Source organism: Nannobrachium achirus (assembly GCF_963921795.1).
Source record: "Nannobrachium achirus genome assembly, chromosome: 12".
In the NCBI taxonomy this organism is placed as follows: Eukaryota; Metazoa; Chordata; class Actinopteri; order Myctophiformes; family Myctophidae; genus Nannobrachium; species Nannobrachium achirus.
Window position 1 is genome coordinate 21,389,653 of NC_137832.1, and position 20,196 is coordinate 21,409,848.

The 20,196-nt window shown below is 45.1% G+C and overlaps 1 protein-coding gene across 1 annotated transcript in view; it reads right to left on the reverse strand.

Moving 5' to 3' along the window:
* ncor2 (nuclear receptor corepressor 2) overlaps window positions 1–20,196 on the reverse strand; it is a gene marked incomplete at its 5' end in the record, with an annotated part of 196,893 nt that overhangs the window by 126,307 nt on the left and 50,390 nt on the right. The window contains 3 exons of the mRNA XM_080739080.1: window positions 1,236–1,288; window positions 3,099–3,155; window positions 12,080–12,193. Coding sequence (XP_080595206.1) covers window positions 1,236–1,288; window positions 3,099–3,155; window positions 12,080–12,193 — 224 coding nt within the window. The remainder of the gene's footprint in view (window positions 1–1,235; window positions 1,289–3,098; window positions 3,156–12,079; window positions 12,194–20,196) is intronic.

Below are 20,196 nucleotides of genomic sequence, written 5' to 3' on the forward strand. Positions count from 1 at the left end.
CTGTACCGCAGCTATCTGATCTACAGAGGTCTGTCACGGCCCGATTATCAATGCACGTAACGCCTATAATGCAATAAGCCACGCGAGGCGAGTGCCGGTGTATACTACCCCGGTAACCACAAGCCTCGCGTGGCTTATTGCTTTTCTAAAATGGTCACAATATGGCACCATGAAAATCATAGACGTGTACCAATTAAAACTGTTCTATTTCACTAATAATACACCATAAGGTCTGCTCTGCAAGAAAGTAGTTCCTGGCCAGGCAGCAAAAACGACACAGGTGGAAAGAAATAACGCACCTGGGTTTGATATAAACTGATTCAAGGTGTGGGTTATAGTCTCATATACCACAGCAACCAGCCAATCAGAATCAAGGAATGGAACTAGACGTTTTAGAGTAGCCAATACACAACGGTCGGTGTAAGGCAGGTTAAGGGTAGTATGTTCACTCTGATGAAGAAGAGGCGGTGCCAGCGGCGTCAGTTCAGCAAAAGCTAAGGTATGGCAACATGACTGGTGTCTTGCATGCGCGCACCAGTCATGTTGCCATACCTTAGCAACAAGCGCGATGAAAAGTAAATGTTATTATTTCCCCCTGTAGCCAAGGTATGGCAGCTGCCATAGTTTGCCATACCCAACTGACGCCTCTGGGCGGTGCCTAGCCCTAGAGCACTTTTTCAGCTGAACATTTTTAAAACAAGACGGCGACTTATTGGCCCGTCACCTTATTTTGTTCAATTGAATTTGGAAATCAGCTATTCCACCATCACATCGACGCTGGGTCGGAGATGCGATGGCTCAGATTGGAGAAGCATTCCACCAGGGGCTCTGTCCAGAAATGGTATAAGGTTTGGCAGCCATGTTTGGTCTATTTTATAATTAAATTCCTGGCTGGGGATGCTATAGAACGTTGAATTTCTTGATGGACAATCTGTATGACAGTGTGACAATCTGGACAAATTATATTCATACATTTCTTTTTTATTTCTTTTTAGGTTTATGTTACTGTACTACTGTGTGTAGCTCATGTGCCCCTACAGTAAAAATAAAAAAAAGCATACGTAAATTATAATCTGGTGGATTCAAATAAACCATTTCGTAAAAGCATGTGGGACTGTGTGCGTGTGCGCACGTGCGCATGTGTGCGTGTGCGTGCGTGCGTGCGTGCGTGCGTGCGTGCGTGCGTGCGTGCGTGCGTGTGTGTGCATGTGCGTGTGCGAGAGAGAGAGACTCACATTTTGATGTTCTCATGGTACTGCTTGGTGTCAGAAGGCTGGTTGTAAAGAGGCTGGAATGGGAGAGGAGAGAGATGAAAGAGTCAGCCATGCTGTCAGGGGAGACAGTTCAGTTTCACAGGCAGACACACCGAGATGAGAGCAGACAGGAGGGGTTCTTTTACAGAGTGTAGTACAGGTAATAATGTGCAGTTTTCATGATATAATTCAGCAAGAATTAACCTACATTCACATACAGAAAAGCCAAGCTAATGGTTTGCTTGGTAATTCAATGTATTCTCTATGCAAACCAGCTTTTAAAATGTCCAAGCTAGAAAAAAAGCTTGGACATTTTTAAAGCTGGTTTGCACAGAGAATACATTGAATTGCCAAGCAAAACATTAGCTTGGCTTCTCTCAGTGTGAATGCAGCATAAGGCACCACTGAACCTATAAAGTACTTCATTGTGAAATCAAATACATTCCAAAATGGCGTGAGGAACGGAAACAAATGTATCTGTTTGCTGTTTTATACATACATGGTATATCGTCGTTGTCGGGTGGAAACCTTGTATGTCCAAAACCGTTTGTATTGTACTTATCATTTTAAAAATGATTTAAACTAGTGAAAACAGCCGATCTACAAGCACACAACGCCTCGCGGTGCGAGGCGTTGTGTGCTTGTAGATCTGCTGTTTTCACTACTTTTTGTGCGACGGCCTTGTGTGATGAAGCAGGGCTTTGCTTTGCGAAAAAACGTACAAATTTGAAACTTGGAGATACAAGGTTTCTGCCAGACAGTGACGATATGCGGTGTGTGTGTGTGTGTGTGTGTGTGTGTGTGTGTGTGTGTGTGTGTGTGTGTGTGTGTGTGTGTGTGTGTGTGTATATACAGTATACATATATATACATATATATACTGTACACTACAGTTTATACACTTCTAAAAAGGTAGTGTAGTGAGTTTTGACACACACACCTTTCCAGAGAGCTATGCTACAATAAACCTCTGTGGTCAACACACACACACACACACACACACACACACACACACACACACACACAAAGGCCAGTACATTGATCAAACGTGGCCTTTTTCAGACAGGGACCCAGGAGAGAGAAAGCCAAGGACTTTGTGTACATTCATCATCACTAGGGAAGCCGACCCGGGCCAGAGGAAGTGCTGGCTGTATTCTCAGGAGGGACTGGCGTTACAGAATTGGCTACACTCGCTTCTACTCTAAACCGGCTCCTCCTTCTCGTTGGCTCAGCACCCCCCACTCCACTACCATCCCACACACCCCCCCCCCCCCCCCCCCCATTCTGCACTCTGCACATACAAAAATCTAAAAGATATGCTAGAGAAAGGGTCTTCAACAGAGTTACTGCAGGGGGTCCTCCAAATCTTTGTGTGATAGGAAAAAAAAATCTCCTTTTTTATATTAACCACTTGAACCCTAGCGTCCATATTTGGAGAACTTTAGCCAAAAATAGCAGATCTACAAGCTCACAACGCCTCGCAGAGCTTGTAGATCGTCTATTTCTGGCAAAAAGGTTTGGTGTAGAGGGGGAAAAGAGCAGACCAAGTTCAGAGTGAAAGGTCATGTTTATTAAGTATCGACGGTTCAAGTGAAGTGGTTAAATATCTGAAAACACAAATTGACATGAATCCAAAATACACTGATGATCGTGCCGTCAAACGATTAAACTATATGGAATCTATGAACAGGTTGTGGGGGTCCCTGCTTCATCTCTCTCTCGACTAAGGGGTTCCTTGGCCTGAAAACGTTGAAGACCCCTGATCTAAAAGATATGCTTACTGTAAAACCTACAGTATGGTGATAAGAGAATAGCGGTAAAAGAGAAACAACGTTTCGGGACTCACCAGTTCCACCCGGGGTCCCAGTCCCTCCAGAATCCTGTGAGCCTCCTCTGCTTTTTTCTGCAGGGGAGGGGAAAAAAAAACACAAACAGACGGGCAGCACATGTTAGCCAGCTCTAACCACCTCTGCCATCACCATGGCAACCACGCACTGAGCCTCCACTCACTCAATCACTGACGTTGGACTGAAAACAGCTCCACTGGATGGACGCAAGGATGGGTGGGTTGATGGATGGATGGACTGGCTCTTATTAGGGCTTTTAACCCATTTAGGCCTAGAATTATTGAATGCTTTAACCAGTGAAAAATAGCAGATATACAAGCTCATACAAGCGCGGCACTCGGAGCTTGTAGATCTGCTATTTTTTGAAAAAGTCGTGAAAATGTGTGCAAATCTTTGAATATATTTATTTTCAAAGCGAACGTTTCTAACTCAAATTTTGCTTCTGGGTGGTCCCTGGAACTAAATATTTTGAGATGGGGGTCCGTGGCTAAATAAATATCATTTTGGGGCGCCTTCACATGAAAAGGTTTGAGAACCACTGACATAGTAGTCTCTCAAGAACAGACCAACTGAGCTCCAGTTAAGTGAAAAGGACCTTTTCTTTGACGATGGCCGGCCAGATCGCTGACATGGAAACATAGTTTTTTTCAAAAAATCTTAGAAGGATTCAAAAGACACTTATAGAATCGGGTCGAAATTCGAATTTTCACGATTTAAAAGAAATAGCAGATTTACAAGCTCGCAGCGCGGCACTCGGTGCCGCGCTGTGAGCTTGTATATCTGCTATTTTTCAATAGTTAAAGCATAAAATAATGATACGCAATGATGTGTACCCGTTCTGAATGGGTTTAACACGAGCTAGATTTGCAGTGCCTCACCTCTGCACCCTCTCTCTTCTCCCCTCTCTTCCAGAGAAAGGACCGCTCACCTCGCTCAGCGAGAGAGAGAGAGAGCGAGGAGAGAGCTATGAGCAGGCAGGAGAGTGAACCGACTGAGAGAGAGAGATACTGAGTGGGTGATTAAGTGACTGAGAGAGTGAGAGAGGGGGGGATGGCATAGAGTGAACAGAGTGAGTGATGGAGAGTGAGAGAGAGGCATAGAGTGAACTGAGAGACAGAGATTGGGAGAGAGAGAGAGAGAGAGAGAGAGAGAGAGAGAGAGAGAGAGAGAGAGACACAGAAAGAGATAGAGGGCATATGTGAAGTAAGTACATTTACTTAAGTAATGTACTTAAGTACAAGTTTGAGGTATTTGTACTTTATTTGAGTGTTTCCATTAATTTGACTTCTACTCCACTACATCTCGGATCCAAATAGTTACATTTACAGGTATAAATTATAATATTATAAAACATACATTGACCACTTTAGCCCTATTTTATACCTTGGCTATTTGAAAATAGCCGATCTACAAGCTCACAAAGCGTCGCATCGCGACACGTTGTGAGCTTGTAGATCTGCTATTTTCGAACCTTTTGTACTTTTACCTTTGGTAGGCCTACCTTAAGTACTTCTTGATGCCAATACTTTAATACTTTTACTCAAGTACATTTTGAATTCCACACTTGTAATAGAGTATTTCTAAATTGCAGTATTGATACTTTTACTTAAGTAAAACAATTGAGTACTTTTTCCACCACTGCCGAGAGAGAGAGAGAGAGAGAGAGAGAGAGAGATAGAGAGAGAGCACTAATGGGGACGGAGATTGGAGGAGTGAGTGATGGGGCTTCGGTGCTTATCCCATAAGAGACGTTCTGATGAAAGAGAGCGAAAGCTCCCTGCCTCCAGTGCTCAAAGCTCCCTGCCTCCAGTGCTCAAAGCTCCCTGCCTCCAGTGCTCAGCCTGTGAAATGGGATGGAGGATTCCTGGCAGCCTCCAAAACAGAAGACGGGGGGAGGTCTTGGGGTGTGAGGACAGGAGCCACACAGCCAGATTGAGGAGGAGGTGACCTCTCCTAACCTCCTCTATAGAGCATCGCAGCGGAAGTGGATTCCTGGGGTCACTTAATATTCCCCATTCATTTTCCCCATAGACTTTTACAAAAATATTTATAACAATTATGTTAAGCCTCGAACCAAGCCATCCAGGATGGAGGTGAATCATGACCAGGACAGTTGCGTTTCTTTTCGTTTGCTGCATGAATAAAACGCATTGGATTTGGTGTGCAAGGCTGTGCGGAATCGGCGCTGCGGATCCCAAAAGGAGATATAAAAGGAGTGATGAGTTTTTTACCGCATGCGACAAGACGCACGAATCGAACTGGGTTCGATCGAGAAAAAAAAACGCACGGCCGCAGCCACTCGTCGCACGGCTAATTCGGATCCGGTGTGCATGAGGTCGTAGAGAATCATTGTTTTCTTTAAAAAAAATGAAATTGTCCGTTTTATCCGTGCGGATAAACGCGCCTGTGTGCAAAGGGCTTAAAGACCCAAAATGAGAAGCCCCCTGTTGATTTTCGGCATAATTTCTCAATTGATGATGATAAGCAAGTTCAAAAGGAAACACGTATCCCCTCAAATGCAAATAGGACACACATTCACGCTTCAGCGAGTCATTTTGCATTGATAGTGTTTTCCACATCCAGCTGTTGCTTCCTGGTTGGAGAGCAACAGGTGTAACAGTCTGCAGCGTGTTGCCTCAGCCCACCAAGCTGATGGAGCCGCTAATGAGCTGCAGCAACAGCACTTATTAAGAAAGGTCTTTAGTCCACAGGGAGGAGGAAACGGGAGGATGCGAAAAGCTCTCTGTTTTGTCATTGACATTCTCAATTCAACAGCTTGACTGTAAATGCGCTGACCAACACAAGGGCAACACGGCTACTAGGGGATGGGACGATTTGAAACATTTAATATCACGATTATTGTGACAAAAGAAATTGCGATTGACGGTATTATCGCGATAATCAAAATCCATTATCCTGGGGCGGAACATGCATTTGCCAAAAAATAGCAGATCTACAAGCTCACAACGCGTCACAACGCGTCACAACGTGACGCGTTGTGAGCTTGTAGATCGGCAATTTTTTTGGCAAAGACATTTGATTGAGTGAAAAAAAGACTGTATCAAGTACGTATATTATAAGTAACTTTTACCAATTATAGAGGGTTTAAATGGTACCGGATATGCAGCTCGGCAAATAAAAGGTGAATTGATCCCAGTGCATGACGGAGGACGATGTCACGATACATTAAATCTCCACGATACGAGTGTTTTTTATCACCATAAACGATAATATCGCGTACGGTCCCATCCCTAACGGCTACATGACAACTTGCTACATTAAGCAGGCAGCTAACACTGGGGGGAAACTCAAAGTTGCCAACATTTTCTCCAACACCCATGCTGCTTATTCTAGGAACTATTTGTTTCTACAATTTGTCTCAGCAACACACAGTCACACACACACACAACTCATGGTTGAGAAGGTTGGTTCAGCAGCCACCTCAATCATGCCCCCCGGTGGTCAGATACAGGGACTGTTACTGGAACAGTGGAGGGCTGGGGGATAAAACAAATCCAACAGCAGTTTGATCATAACCCATTAATCACTTACCATATACTTAGTTGACTCCATACTAGGCCCTCTCCTGTTTTCGCTCTACACTAAATATCTTAAAGGTTAGGTAACTTGAGCCTAAATTAAAAAAATAATAATAATTACAATACCTGCAATAAATTACAGACACTATATAATTATGCCAGGCTGTTTTCCAGCTAAAGACACATCCCTCTCTCTAAAAACTGTGTTTTGGTTTTGTTCCACTGTTTATGTTGACACTCATCCCTTGCAGGGATGTTTCTGGCTCTTAATTGATCCCTTTGAACTTCAGAGGGGTTGTGCACCGAGTTGATGGATTGGGCCATACAAGTGTCAAACTCATTCTGTGCTCGTTAGTGCTCTACCCAATCAATGAATGAATCAACGACATCAATCACTTTTATAGCTGTCAGAGGGGGGAGGGGCATGTGTGTGTGTGTGTGTGTGTGTGTGTGTGTGTGTGTGTGTGTGTGTGTGTGTACACACGGATCTGCGATCCCACCTAGTATGCCTTTAAGCGCACAACAACATTGTGTTGTGAGCCCCAGAATTGGGAGGCTAATTCAATTGGCTAAAGCCATGGGTCTTCAACAGGGGGTCCAGGACCCCTAGGGGATCCTCAGAGTTACTACAGGGGGTCCTCCAAATCTTTGTGTGATAGAAACTTGAACCCTAGTGTCCATATTCTGAGAACTTTATCCAAAAATAGCAGATCTACAAGCTCACAGCGCCTCGCAGCGCGAGGCGTTGTGAGCTTGTAGATCGGCTATTTTCGGTAAAGAGCTTTGATGTAGAGGGGAAAAGGAGCAGACTAAGTACAGAGTGAAAGGTCAAATTATTATAAAGTACGTTCAACTGGTTAAATATCTGAAAACACAAATTGACATGAATCCGAAATACACTGATGATTGTGCTGTCAAACGATTAAACTATATGGAATCTACGAAAAGGTTGTGGGGGTCCCTGCTTCATCTCTCTCTCTCAACTAAGGGGTCCTTGGCCTGAAAACGTTGAAGACCCCTGGGCTAAGCCATATCCGTCTGTGGTTACCCTCTTCATGCAGCCAGTCAACAGTTAACACAGAAAGACTGAGCGCCCGCGAGAGAGAGAGGTCGAGTCAGTCACAAGACATGCAGAAAGGGATAAATATACACAAGTGCACGTCTGGAGGGAGGTCTCAGTTCTGAGCTCAGCTCAGTTCAATTTAGCTCAGTTCAGAAGGATTAGAACAAACGCCGCCGTGCTGTGCCTTCCTAGCGCCGATGCCCGTAATTGCCGTGTGACAAATATGAGAGGAGTGAACTCCAGTTGAGCTGTCCCAGTGCTTGGATATAAGAACAGTGAAAAACGGGTCCGGGTGATACTCGGCCCGGAGGGGACAGACGAAACTAGAGATGGGATTTATGGCTCTTTGAAGTGAGCCGGATCTCTGTGATCCGTTCCTTTCAAAGAGCCGTTCAAAAGATTTGGCTAATTTTTTGTTACTTTGGTTATTTAGTTACTTTCGTTATTACTTTGTAGATTTTGACTACACCCCTATATACATATTGGCCATACATTTCCGCCATTTGAAAATAGCCGATCTACAAGCTCACAATGCGTCGCAACGCGACGCATTGTGAGCTTGTAGATCTGCTATTTTCTAATTATTTTCCTACATTTTATTCATTGGAAAACCTGTGAAACGGGACATTCTGCATAATGAGTATATTCTACTATGGGTACTTTAAGTACATTTTGATACAAATATTTTTGTACTTTTACTCAAGTAGATTTTAACTCAGAACTTCTACTTGAGGCAGAGTATTTACACATTGCAGTAATGATAATTTAACTTAAGTAAAGAATTTACTCCCCCTCCTCAAAAAAAGGAATGGCCGCTCCCTACTGCGAACCGGATCCCATCGTTCATTTCAAAGAGCCGCTCAAAAGACTCGATTCGTTTGCGAACGTCCCACCTCCAGTCTAGATGAAACGGCACTGACACCAGCTCAGAGGCTGGAGTAATTACAGTCAGGTGCTGAAAAAACACACGCGGCGCTCTCTCCCTGACAACGGTGCAGTACTACAGTACAGCAGGAGACACAGTACAGCACGGGTGGGGGGATGATGGGGACAAATGCTTACAAGCTGCATTTTGTATTTCCTGGTTGTCCCTTTCCCCGCGGGGGCCCGATAGCGATAACGATATGGTCGGCGACGGCGTTCGCATCAATTATGGCGGCTTTATCGTTGCGGTGTGTACGCTACCGTCCACTTCAATTGAAAAACGATATTTTTTATCGTTATCGCGCCCAGTGGGAAAGGGCCTTAAAGGAGTAGTTCACCCCCAAAATGACTTTTTTTTCTATTGATTACTCATGCCATGGAGTGGAGACTAGAGTTCAATAATATTTTTTGGTTTTTGTCACATTCCTAAGACAAAAATGTGATAACAATAAATGTACCCCCATTCGTTCCGGATGGGGACCCGTTTCGAAACGGGTCCCCATCCGGAATCAATGGGGGTAAACTCGAATCAAATTTATGTCTTAGGAATGTGACAAAAACCAAAAAATATTATTGAACTCTAGTCTCCATGGCATGAGTAATCAATAGAAAAAAAGTCATTTTGGGGGTGAACTACTCCTTTAAGGCAGTACCAGTAAGACGCCCTAAGGGCGAGAAGCGAGGTTGCGCTGAAACAACAGAGACTGACACAATATGTCCATATATGGGCATTCCCAGATATGTGCTAAATATTGTTGACATCATGGATCTTGGCCATATATGGAGCGTGACATGGGCGTGACGCACACTGGCACGCACATGATCTGCAGGTTTTCATACTAAATGCGACATACGGTCCCCGCAAGGAGGGGAGACTATAATATAGATCACAAGCACTGCGTGCACCATAAAGCCTCGAATAGCGTATATCGTAGTTGTCGGGTAGAAACCTTTTATGTCCCAAACCGTTTTTTATTCATCACTGAAAATAAAATAAAATTGTGGAAATAGCCGAGCTTACATGCACTTGCAAAACATGCACATTTGAAACTTGGAGATACGAGGTTCCTGCCTAACAGTGACGATATGAAATATTCATGTATTTGAGGATGCTATGGAGCACTGAGCAGTGTCCAACAGGCGTGTGGTGAAGACGCGCAGCGACTGATAATGAAGAGCTTCAAGAGGCCAGTCATGATGGAATGCTTGTACGTACAGGGGAGAATACTATTTTGCAGTGGTGGAAAAAATACTCAAATGATTGACCTAAGTAAAAGTATCAATACTGCAATATAGAAATACTCTGTAAGGGTGCCCTCACACCAAAATACCTATAGTGGAATCCGCCAATGCATTTCAATGAGAGTGAAGCGGTTTCATGCCAGCAGAGGATTTCTGCAAAAAAACGCTCCCTTATCATTGAAATACATTGGCGGAACGCGGATTCCACTCTCATAGGTATTTTGGTGTGAGGGCACCCTTACAAGTAGAAGTACGGAATTCAAAATGTACTTGAGTAAAAGTATCAAAGCATTGTCATCAAAATGAACTTAAAGTACCAAAAGTAAAAGTACTAAATGTTTGAAAATAGCAGATCTACAAATGCGACGCGTTGTGAGCTTGTAGATCGGCTATTTTAAAAAATCCTACGGTATAAGATAGGGCTACAAGTGGTTAACGTATGTTTTATAATATTATAATTTATATCAGCAAAGTAACTAGTAACTAAAGTTTATATAAATGTAGTGGAGTAAAAGTACAATATATTTGGATCCGAGATGTAGTGGAGTAGAAGTAAAAGTACTGGAAATTGGAAAGACCGAAGTAAAGCACAAACGCCACAAAATTAGACTTAAGTACATTACTTAAGTAAATGTACTTAAGTACATTACTTAAGTACATGTACTTGGTTACTGTACACCACTGAATACGAGGGAACATCCAGCTGAAGTGAGTACTTCCTGGCAGCCAGAGAGGAAGTGGAAAGTGATCCAGAGGTCACGGTGCATTGTGGAGCAGCCTGTCATATGAGCGCGCCTTGAGCTTTCACCCACTTCCTAATGCTGCTTGTATTCAGCTGTGTGTGTGATGAGTGTGTGGGTTGATAGACAGCAGGTGTGTCACAAGAGGGGGGGGGGGGGGGACTGAGTTACTACTAGGGCCCAAGGTGGAGGAGGGGGCCTTAATTATTTTATACTTTAGCTATTTTTGAAAAGAAAATGTGTGCAAATCTTTGAATATATGTGTTTTTAAGCGAGCATTTGTAACTAAAATTTAGCTTCTGGGGCGGGGGGGTCCCTGGAACGAAATATTTTGAGATGGGGGTCCCCGTGGTGGCCAAATACATATCATTTTGGGGGTCCTTCACATGAAAAGGTTTGAGCACCACTGACATAGAAACATAGGTTTTTTTCAAAAAACCTTAGAAGGATTTGAAATATTCAAAGACTTGCACAAATGTTCTCGATTTTTCAAAAATACAAGCTCGCAGCGCTGCACTCGGTGCCGCGCTGTGAGCTTGCCTTGTATGTCTGCTATTTTTCAATAGTTAAAGCACAAAATAATGCGTTCCCAGTTAAAATGGGGTTAAACCCCCTCCCCCTATGAAGAACATTCATGGGGGGCCCGCAGTGAATCCTTGTACCCAGGGCCCAGTATTTGGTGCGACACCCCTGAGTGTGTGGGTTGATAGGCAGGCGGGCGGTTTCCTCTTCGATGGCTAATCACAGCAGCTGTGTAGTTTCAGCAGTCTGGGGGTGCACACACGTATAGCTGTGCCACGAGTTCGGGTCTGGCTTGTGGCTTTTGTGTTGTCGCACGTAACACCCTGTCACTCATTCTTATTATTGAACCAGAGGGCTCTCCTGAGGAGGAGAGTAAGGAGACTGTCTGAGATCTCTCTTAGTATATCTCTGTGTAAAATATCAAATATATAAGCCACGTTGACTCCTGCAGAGTTTTCAGTGCATGGCACTGTCACCAAAACACCTCTGCTTAAAATAGCACACAGCTCACCACTAGGTGGACTAAGAGCATTGAGAATGGCTCCATTAGCCAACAAGGCAACCCCCACTGCCCAGTGTGACATTTACAAGCCTAATAGTTATTAGGCAGGACACTTCAACATTGGTTTGCATACTGTACCGTACTGCATGTAGCCAGTAGCCACCCACCAGCATTTTGTATACAGTAACTATATATACAGTATATTGTCCTTCTAATGCAGTGATTCTCAAAGTGGATTCCAGTGGACTCTGTGGGTTCCTTTAGGAAGGTCTAAATTGACCCATAAAAGTCTGTAACTCTGACCGTGTACAAATGGAACCAAATGGACCCGTTAAGGGGAGACCTTGAAACGTGAAGGTTTGTGAAACACTGTTCTAATGTGTGAGGAGGGGCCGTGTTTTTTCAATGAATGTGTAAATGTTCTTAACATGCTACTATTATCACTGACCCTGTTCTCGTCGTAGATGATCTGCACCAGGCTGCGGTGCTTGGCCTCGCTGGGCGGAGGTGAGATGGGCCGCTCCGGCTCCTGGGGCTTCGCTGCCTCCTCCTCCAGCTGTTGCTGTAACACAAGCACAAACAGGTCCATATAAGAATAGAGTGCGTGCGTGTGTGTGTGTGTGTGTGTGTGCGCACGTGTGTGTGCTGTGCAGCAGGTGTCTATCTATGGGATTAGCGTTGGAGCCGTTTCCGTTCCAAACAGAGATGACAGATAACCTTTAAACGAAGACCAAAAGGCCCTGGTCTTTCAGCACATATGTGGCTCTTGTGTGTGTGTGTGTGTGTGTGTGTGTGTGTGTGTGTGTGTGTGTGTGTGTGTGTGTGTGTGTGTGTGTGTGTGTGTGTGTGTGTGTGCGTGCGTGCGTGCGTGCGTGCGTGCAGAGGCGGAATCATAGGGGGCGCCTGGGAGCTTGAGCGTACAGTTATGAGAGCCCATTGATTTCTCGCTGACAATTCCTAGCACTCAGTCGTTTTCACAAGTTTTCCCAAACTGGCCAAACTGCATTCCTGGCACTCGGCCGATATCACACGTTGGCTTTGTCCCTTTCAATTAGAGTATAGGGCTAAAGGTGGTTGCACACTGCTGCGTTTTTCGTGCCGAATATCGGAGTGAATTTCGGAGCGCGTGAATAAAAAAAATCAACCTCACGTTATGTCAATCACGTTTGCACACTGCCACCCGTTTCGCGCACCACTCGGTCCCTTGCTCTCTCTATCTCTCTCTCTCTCTTTGCCCTGAAAAACGCATTTCGCAACGAAAAACGCAGCAGTGTGCAACCAGCTTAACACAGCGTCAAAGACCGCCCCACATCCTGGCTGTATGATGTAGCTCTGTTATACTGTAGCCTACCAAGACGAAGACGCACCGTCTCTGCGACCCCTGTGCCCCACACGCTGGACCACTAAAACGGCATCGCTGCAGTCCATTGCTTCCAACTACATTGCACTCAGCCCGTGGCCTGCGTATGCAGCTAGACACTTTTAGCACGTTTTTTTGCTTTGAGAATCATGCTAAAGTTTTTCTCACGTGTGGAAATGGTCAACACACATGTGAAGGATTGTGTTGTCGGAAACAGCGCCCGCAAACGCATGGTGCAATTCTATGGAGACGACTTTGATGAAGCCAGGCTGACACTGCATTGTGACGTTTGCCTGGAGATGGCAAAGACCAGTGGACTCACATTCTTTACTTGTTTGGGGTCGACTTTGAAAGAGGTCGACTTTTCTGGCATTCAAGTAAAAGTATCAATACTGCAATGTAGATGTACTTCAATTCAAAATGAACTTGAGTAAAAGTACGAAAGTATTGGCATCAAAATGTACTTAAAGTACCAAAAGTAAAAGTACAATTTTTTGGAAAATAGCAGATCTACAAGCTCACAAGGCGTCGTGATATGATGCGTTTGGAGCTTGTAGATCGGCTATTTCCAAACAACCTAGGTATAATGGCTAAAGTGGTTAATGTGTGTTTTAAAATATTATAACTTATATCCGAAAAGTAACTAGTAACTAAAGTTTTCAAATAAATGTAGTGGAGTAAAAGTACAATATTTGGATCCGAGATGTAGTGGAGTAGAAGTAAAACTATTGGAAATTGGAAATACTCAAGTAAAGTACAAATACCTACTTAAAAAGGGGCGGGGTCAAAAACGAGCACCCAGCTCAATATTGAAAATGCAACGTCCCTGCGTGCGTGCGTGTGACTGCGCACACGTGCGTGTTAGGGATGCACCGATATCGTATCAGTATCGGTTCCCGATATGACTTAATTAAGTCATATTGGGATTTTGGATGTCGGACACGACGACACCGATCCAAGTCACAGATACGAAATAATAATAAGAAAGTCTCTGGATTATAAATATGTAATATTGTGCGCAAAAGTAAGCCCAAAACCAAACACTTTAGCATATACTTATTAAATAAACAATATCCCACAATCATATCCAGAAAACCTTTTTCGTCGCTCCTCCACTCTTGAGACGAGACACATGTTGCCATTGCATTTTTCACTCAGTTACACTGAATGTACTTTTCTTTTTTTTTTTCTTACGGTGATGCATTTTTTTATACTTGCTTTGTAGCCTACTGTATCGGCTATCGGTAAAGTATCTGTAAATATCCAAATGTATATATCGGATCGGATCAAAATTGGGGAAAAAAAACTGTATCTATGCATCCCTAGCGTGTGTGCGCGCGCGTGCGTGCGTGCGTGTGTGTGTGTGTGTGTGTGTGTGTGTGTGAGAGAGACAGAACGAGATGAGCTCTCCCTCCTGCTCTCCCCAGCGGTGGTGAGACTAACTGTCCTATTAGCTGGAACTCTCCAGGGTCCCGTTTGATCAAAGGGTTACAGTACCACAACAGCCCGTAAACAAAGCCCAGGCACTGCTGTGCAGCTAGAACGTGTGAATATGAGGGGACACAAAGACCAGAGAGTGAGAATGAGAGTGAGAGAGTGAGAGTGAGAGAGAGAGAGAGAGTGAGAGAGAGAGAGAGAGGCAGACAGAGAGACAGGGAGCAGGGGTGTCGCACCAAATTCTGGGCCCTGGGTACAAGGATTCACTGCGGGCCCTCCATGAATGTATTTCATTATAGACTGGGAACGCATTATTAGGCATTATTTTGTGCTTCAACTATTGAAGAATAGCAGATCTACAAGCTCGCAGCGCGGCACCGAGTGCAGCGTGGATCTGCTATTTTTGAAAAATCGTGAAAAGTTTTTTTTTTTTAACCTATATTTCTGTCAGTGGTGCTCAAACCTTTTCATGTGAAGGACCCTCAAAATGACATGTATTTGGCCGCGGACCCCCATCTCAAAACATGTTGTTCCAGGGACCCCCCCCCCCCCCAGAAGCAAAATTTGAAGTTACAAATGTTCGCTTAAATACGTATTCAAAGATTTGCGCACACTTTCACAACTTTTCAAAAATAGTTCCTACAAGCTCGCAGCGCGGCACTCGGTGCCTTGTATATCTGCTATTTTTGAATAGCTAAAGTATAAAATAATCAAGGCCCCCTCCACCTTGGGCCCCTGTAACTCAGTCCCACTCCCCCCCCCCTTGTGACGCCCCTAAGAGAGAGAGAGAGAGAGAGAGAGAGAGAGAGAGAGAGAGAGAGAGAGCGAGAGAGATAGATAGAGAGAGAGAGAGAGAGAGAGAGAGAGAGAGAGGCAGACAGAGAGACAGGGAGAGGGGAAGAGAAGAGAGAGACGCAGTGAGAAAGAGAGAGAAACAAAAACATGCCTGCTTTGTGACTCCACCGCTTTATCGCATTGGCCAAGAACCCTTTTTACTGGAAGGGCCTTCAAGGTTGTTTTGCTGCTTTCTGTCGTGGCATCATCATTACATCAATGAAAACCGGGGAAGGAAAAAAAATACCTCAGAGCTGATTATCTAGTAAAAGCTGAACAAAAACACAGAATGGAAATCAGCGTCTGATTATATTTATCAGTTCGCTCTGCGTGTGTTTAGACAAGAAAAGCTAGCTCGCAAACTCCTGCCAGTAATGCCTGGTTTATACTCTGTTGTACATTGTGTTCAGTCACCTCAATCATCCCGCTGCAATGTGCTGGGAGCTTGTAGATCTGCTATTTTCAGCGCGTCACAACGGCACTCAACTAAGTATAAAAGGCCCTTCAAGATGAGCAGCGGTTGCCGCAGGGTTTCCCGCTAGGATCAGCGGCGGCCGTGCCGCGGTGAGACACAAACACGCTCGCTCAGTGAGTAAAAGCCGCGCGGTATTTCACAAAGATGGACACAAACCATCTCTCGCCGCCCGCGTGCGTGTGAACGAGCACGCTCGCGGGGATTTCACGGGACTGCGCCCGCTCACCTCGCCGCCTCTAAACCTCTCCGTGCGGCCGAAATAGCCGCCCGCCACCCATTGGAAATGAATTACTAGGAGGCGATGACCGCGTATTGTTTGGAGGGTTAGGCCTAGAATTATTGAATGCTTTAACCAGTGAAAAATAGCAGATATACAAGCTCACAGCGCGGCACCGAGTGCCGCGCTGCAAGCTTGTAGATCTGCTATTTTTGAAAAAGTCATAAAAATGTGTGCAAATATTTGAATGTATGTATTTTCAAACCGAACGTTTGGAACTAAAATTTTGCTTCTGGGGGGTCCTTGGAACTAAATATTTTGAGATGGGAGTCCGTGGCCAAATACATATCATTTTGGGGGTCCTTCACGTGAAAAAGTTTGAAAACCACTGACATAGTAGTCTCTCAAGAACAGACTAACTGAGCTCCAGTTGAAATGAAAAGGAGCTTTTCTTTGACGATGGCTAACCAGATTGCTGACATAAAGAAACATAGGTTTTTCAAAAAGTCTTAGAAGGATTCAAAAGACACTTATAGAATCGGGTCAAAATTCAAATTTTCACGATTTTTCAAAAATAGCAGATCTACAAGCTCACAGCGCGGCACCGCACTGTGAGCTTGTAGATCTGCTATTTTTCAATAGTTAAAGCATAAAATAATGATACACAATAATGTGTACCCGTTCTGAATGGGTTAACTCGGGTTTGACTGTTGCACTCGTAGGTGATATGGTGCTAGCAACTAACTATGTTTATATGCCTGCGTGAAACTAATTCCCATCTATGGAAAATTGAAAAACTGCTGCCATTTGCTGTGTTGGAAACTGTTGATAATGTGATTGGGCTTTTTTTTTTTTCCTCTCAATTGATTAAGCAACTTTTACGTTCAGCAGAAACCAAAGCCTTCGAGGGGCATCACAAAACACTGACTCAGATTTGGAATCAACCAAAACCACTCTTGCCAGAAATGTCTACTTTACATTAACAATATGTATGTGGGACTGTTTCAACAGTATACAAGTCTGTTTGCAGACCCTGAGAGACAGGCAAGCAGAGCCTCTAAAGCTGGAAAGTGTTGTTTTGTTGGGCGAAGGCCCTGATTGTTTTGGTAGATATTTTGTCAATAGTCATGACTATTCGATTGAATGTTAACTCATTAAAAGCCTCAGACATTAACGGATTATAATATCCAGAGTGCCTCCCACCCCCCCCCCCCCCCCCATTCACGGCCGTTCTCTTATTTTGTCTTATTTTGAAGGCCACCGGAAGTACTTCCGGTCTGACGTCATCGGATCCTTCGACTGAACCGATCATTGTTTATGTGGAGCCATGCTGGATCGGCTCGTAGCGTTTATACATGTGTTTTATAAGCGAGCATCTGCCTCCATCTTCGCTTCTAAAGTGTAGTTTTGAGATAATGGACATTAAAGATGAGGCGGCCCGTCCACCTCAATGTTATGGGATGACTATTGTGTGCTCGTGGAGCCGTGATGATGACAAATCAGCGCGGATTTCGTCTCCGGAGGGTCGGCCATTGTACTAGGTATTTTTACTCGCCGTTACAGTAATCTATTACTTTTCCCGCGACATCGCGTGGATGGCACTATAGATACTCTATTACTTTTCCCGCGACATCGCGGGGTTGGCTTTTAATGAGTTAACATCGATTTAAAACTGGGGATCGGTGCATGTTATATACTGTTGACCGGCCTTATACTAGCGACTTTGAGCAACGCTACGGCTACGGCAGATGACAACGGTAAATGGAAATGATCAGTGCTCGATAGATAAACCTGCCGCCGTCGTGGCCGTCTCTACAGCGCTAGAAGGTCCCTTCCCACGTAGCGTCTACTACGTCTGCTGCGTAGACGCGTCGCCATGGGAACCAAAGTGCTCAGCGCAAGGGGGTGGGACCCCGTCGCCTGTTTGCTTAACAATTTTGACCGCTACGGCGATTACCGGTACGTCATAGCAGCTGTAGTCCCGCCTCGTGTTGCGGTAGTAGAAACGGGCTGCTTAAACTGCCTATTATCGGGGGAAGGGCTGCCTGGGACTGTCCATCATGAGCCCAGTGGCGTGCAACGAGTTGATCTACAGTAAAGCGAATCCCCTGACATCGCCACCCAGCCCCTCCACACAAACACACACACACACACACTCCACTCTGCTCTCCTGGCCAGGGCCTCAGCGCAGGGAAAGAGGCAGCCCCCCCAGCCTGAGTGTGGGGCGAGATGGATCGTTGTGTGTGCCACGATCAGGCTACGGATAAGCATCTGCTGGAGGGAAAAACACACACACACACACACACACACACACACACACACACACACACACACACACACACACACACACACACACACACACACACACACACACACACACACACACACACACACACACACACACACACACACATTCCCAGAGAGCGCCCCCTCCCCCCCTCTTCCCAAGCCCACCGCAGAGTAAAATAAAATAAACCAGCCGTCCTTGGCTGGGCTGACACAACACAGACTGGAACCTGAGCCCCCCACTTCCCTCCCTCCCCACCCTCCCTCCACCCCTCTGCCAGGGCTCTTTAAATAAAGTTTTACCATACCACTTAATTACTCCAGATGTTTTAATGCTTGGGGAGGGGAGCCTGCGAAGGGGGGGGGGATGGGGAACGGGGCTGGGGGGGGTGGTGTTGGGATGAGACGGCAGGTATAAGTATTATAGTGCAGTGGTTCTCAACCTGTGGGTCCGGACGCCCAGGGGGGGGTCCCCAAATTAATTTGGGGAGGGGGGGTCCCCAGATGATTAACTTAATGTGCAACGTTGTTTTATCACTCAACAGTAAACAAACCATCATAAAGTTTTAAGTGTATAGACGGTATCTGCACATGTCTAAAGTGACAATTTAAGGACTTTTAAAGATTTGCTTTTGGGCTTTTATGTCCATATTGATAGGACAGTAGACTGACGGGAAATGGGGGGAGATGGGGAGTGACACGCGGCAAAGGTCATCCGGATCGGGAATCGAACCGGCGACGCCGCCAGGCATCCATGCCTATGTGGCGATGCCTAAGTGGTATATGCGCCTGGACCAGTAGGCCAGTGGGCGCCCCTACAATTTAAGGACTTTTTAATACCTCGAAAATTAGAAATTAAACATCGGCCAAATTGTCAAATATTAGAGGCAGAAATTGTGAAAATAGCCGATCTACATGCTCACAACGCATCGCAGCGTGAGGCGTTGTGAGCATGTAGATCTGCTATTTTCACAATAGAACCGTGTTATACAAAATGTGATGCCTCAACTCTTAGTGCTCGTCAGGGTGCGGGGGGTCCCCAGTTAAAATATGATTATTTTGGGGGGTCGCGGCCTGAAAAGGTTGAGAACCACTGTTATAGTGGTGGACGACTGCGTACGGGGGGATCCGACCGTTAACAAAAAGAAAACATCCATAAAGAACAGTGCGTGTTGAAGGAGAAGGGGGGGAGGGAGGTCTTTTGATTTATTTTTCTTAGGTAGCGGAGCTTACCCTCTCAGTCCTGCCCCCCCCCCCCCCACCACCTTCCTGCCCCTAGCGCAGCCCCCCCCCATGCCTCTACCCATCCACGCCAACCCTCTCCCCTCCTGCTGCCACAGGCTGCAGGTGGCTTAGATTTATAGAGCCGCATTCGAAGAGCCGGCCAAAAAAAGAGACAAGAAGAGAGAGAAAGGATGGGGGAGGGTGCAGAGAGAGTGAGAGAGAGAGAAGGAGAGAAGGAGTGGTTGTAGGGGTGTAACGATACATTTGAACGACGATTCGATACGCGTCCCGATACGTTGGTTGCCGATACGATACATGGACGATATTGGTTCATTCGTGGCGATACGATGCGATTCCATTCAATGATTTAAAATCGATACAGTAACTATTTAGCAAAGACATTAAATCTGTGTGAGACGTGTCAATTGAGCAGGTTTTTTTAAGGGAAAAATGTATTATTATGGATATAAACACCACCCTGTAGACAATATGCCTTCCGGTGTGTTCCAAGATTTCTAGCGGAAGTGCTGCGTTTAACGGACGTTACGTCATGCGGTGCGGGTCTGTTTACATTCCCTAGCGAAAAAACTAAAATAGATTGTAGCTCTTAACTCGCTCTTCATAGGTGTAACATTGCTTGAATCAATGTTTTTGTTTGTATATTGTTTATTGCGAGCGCAACCGACGGAGCAGGAGACGTAGACCAGATTTTTTCGTGCAGGGAATACGTTT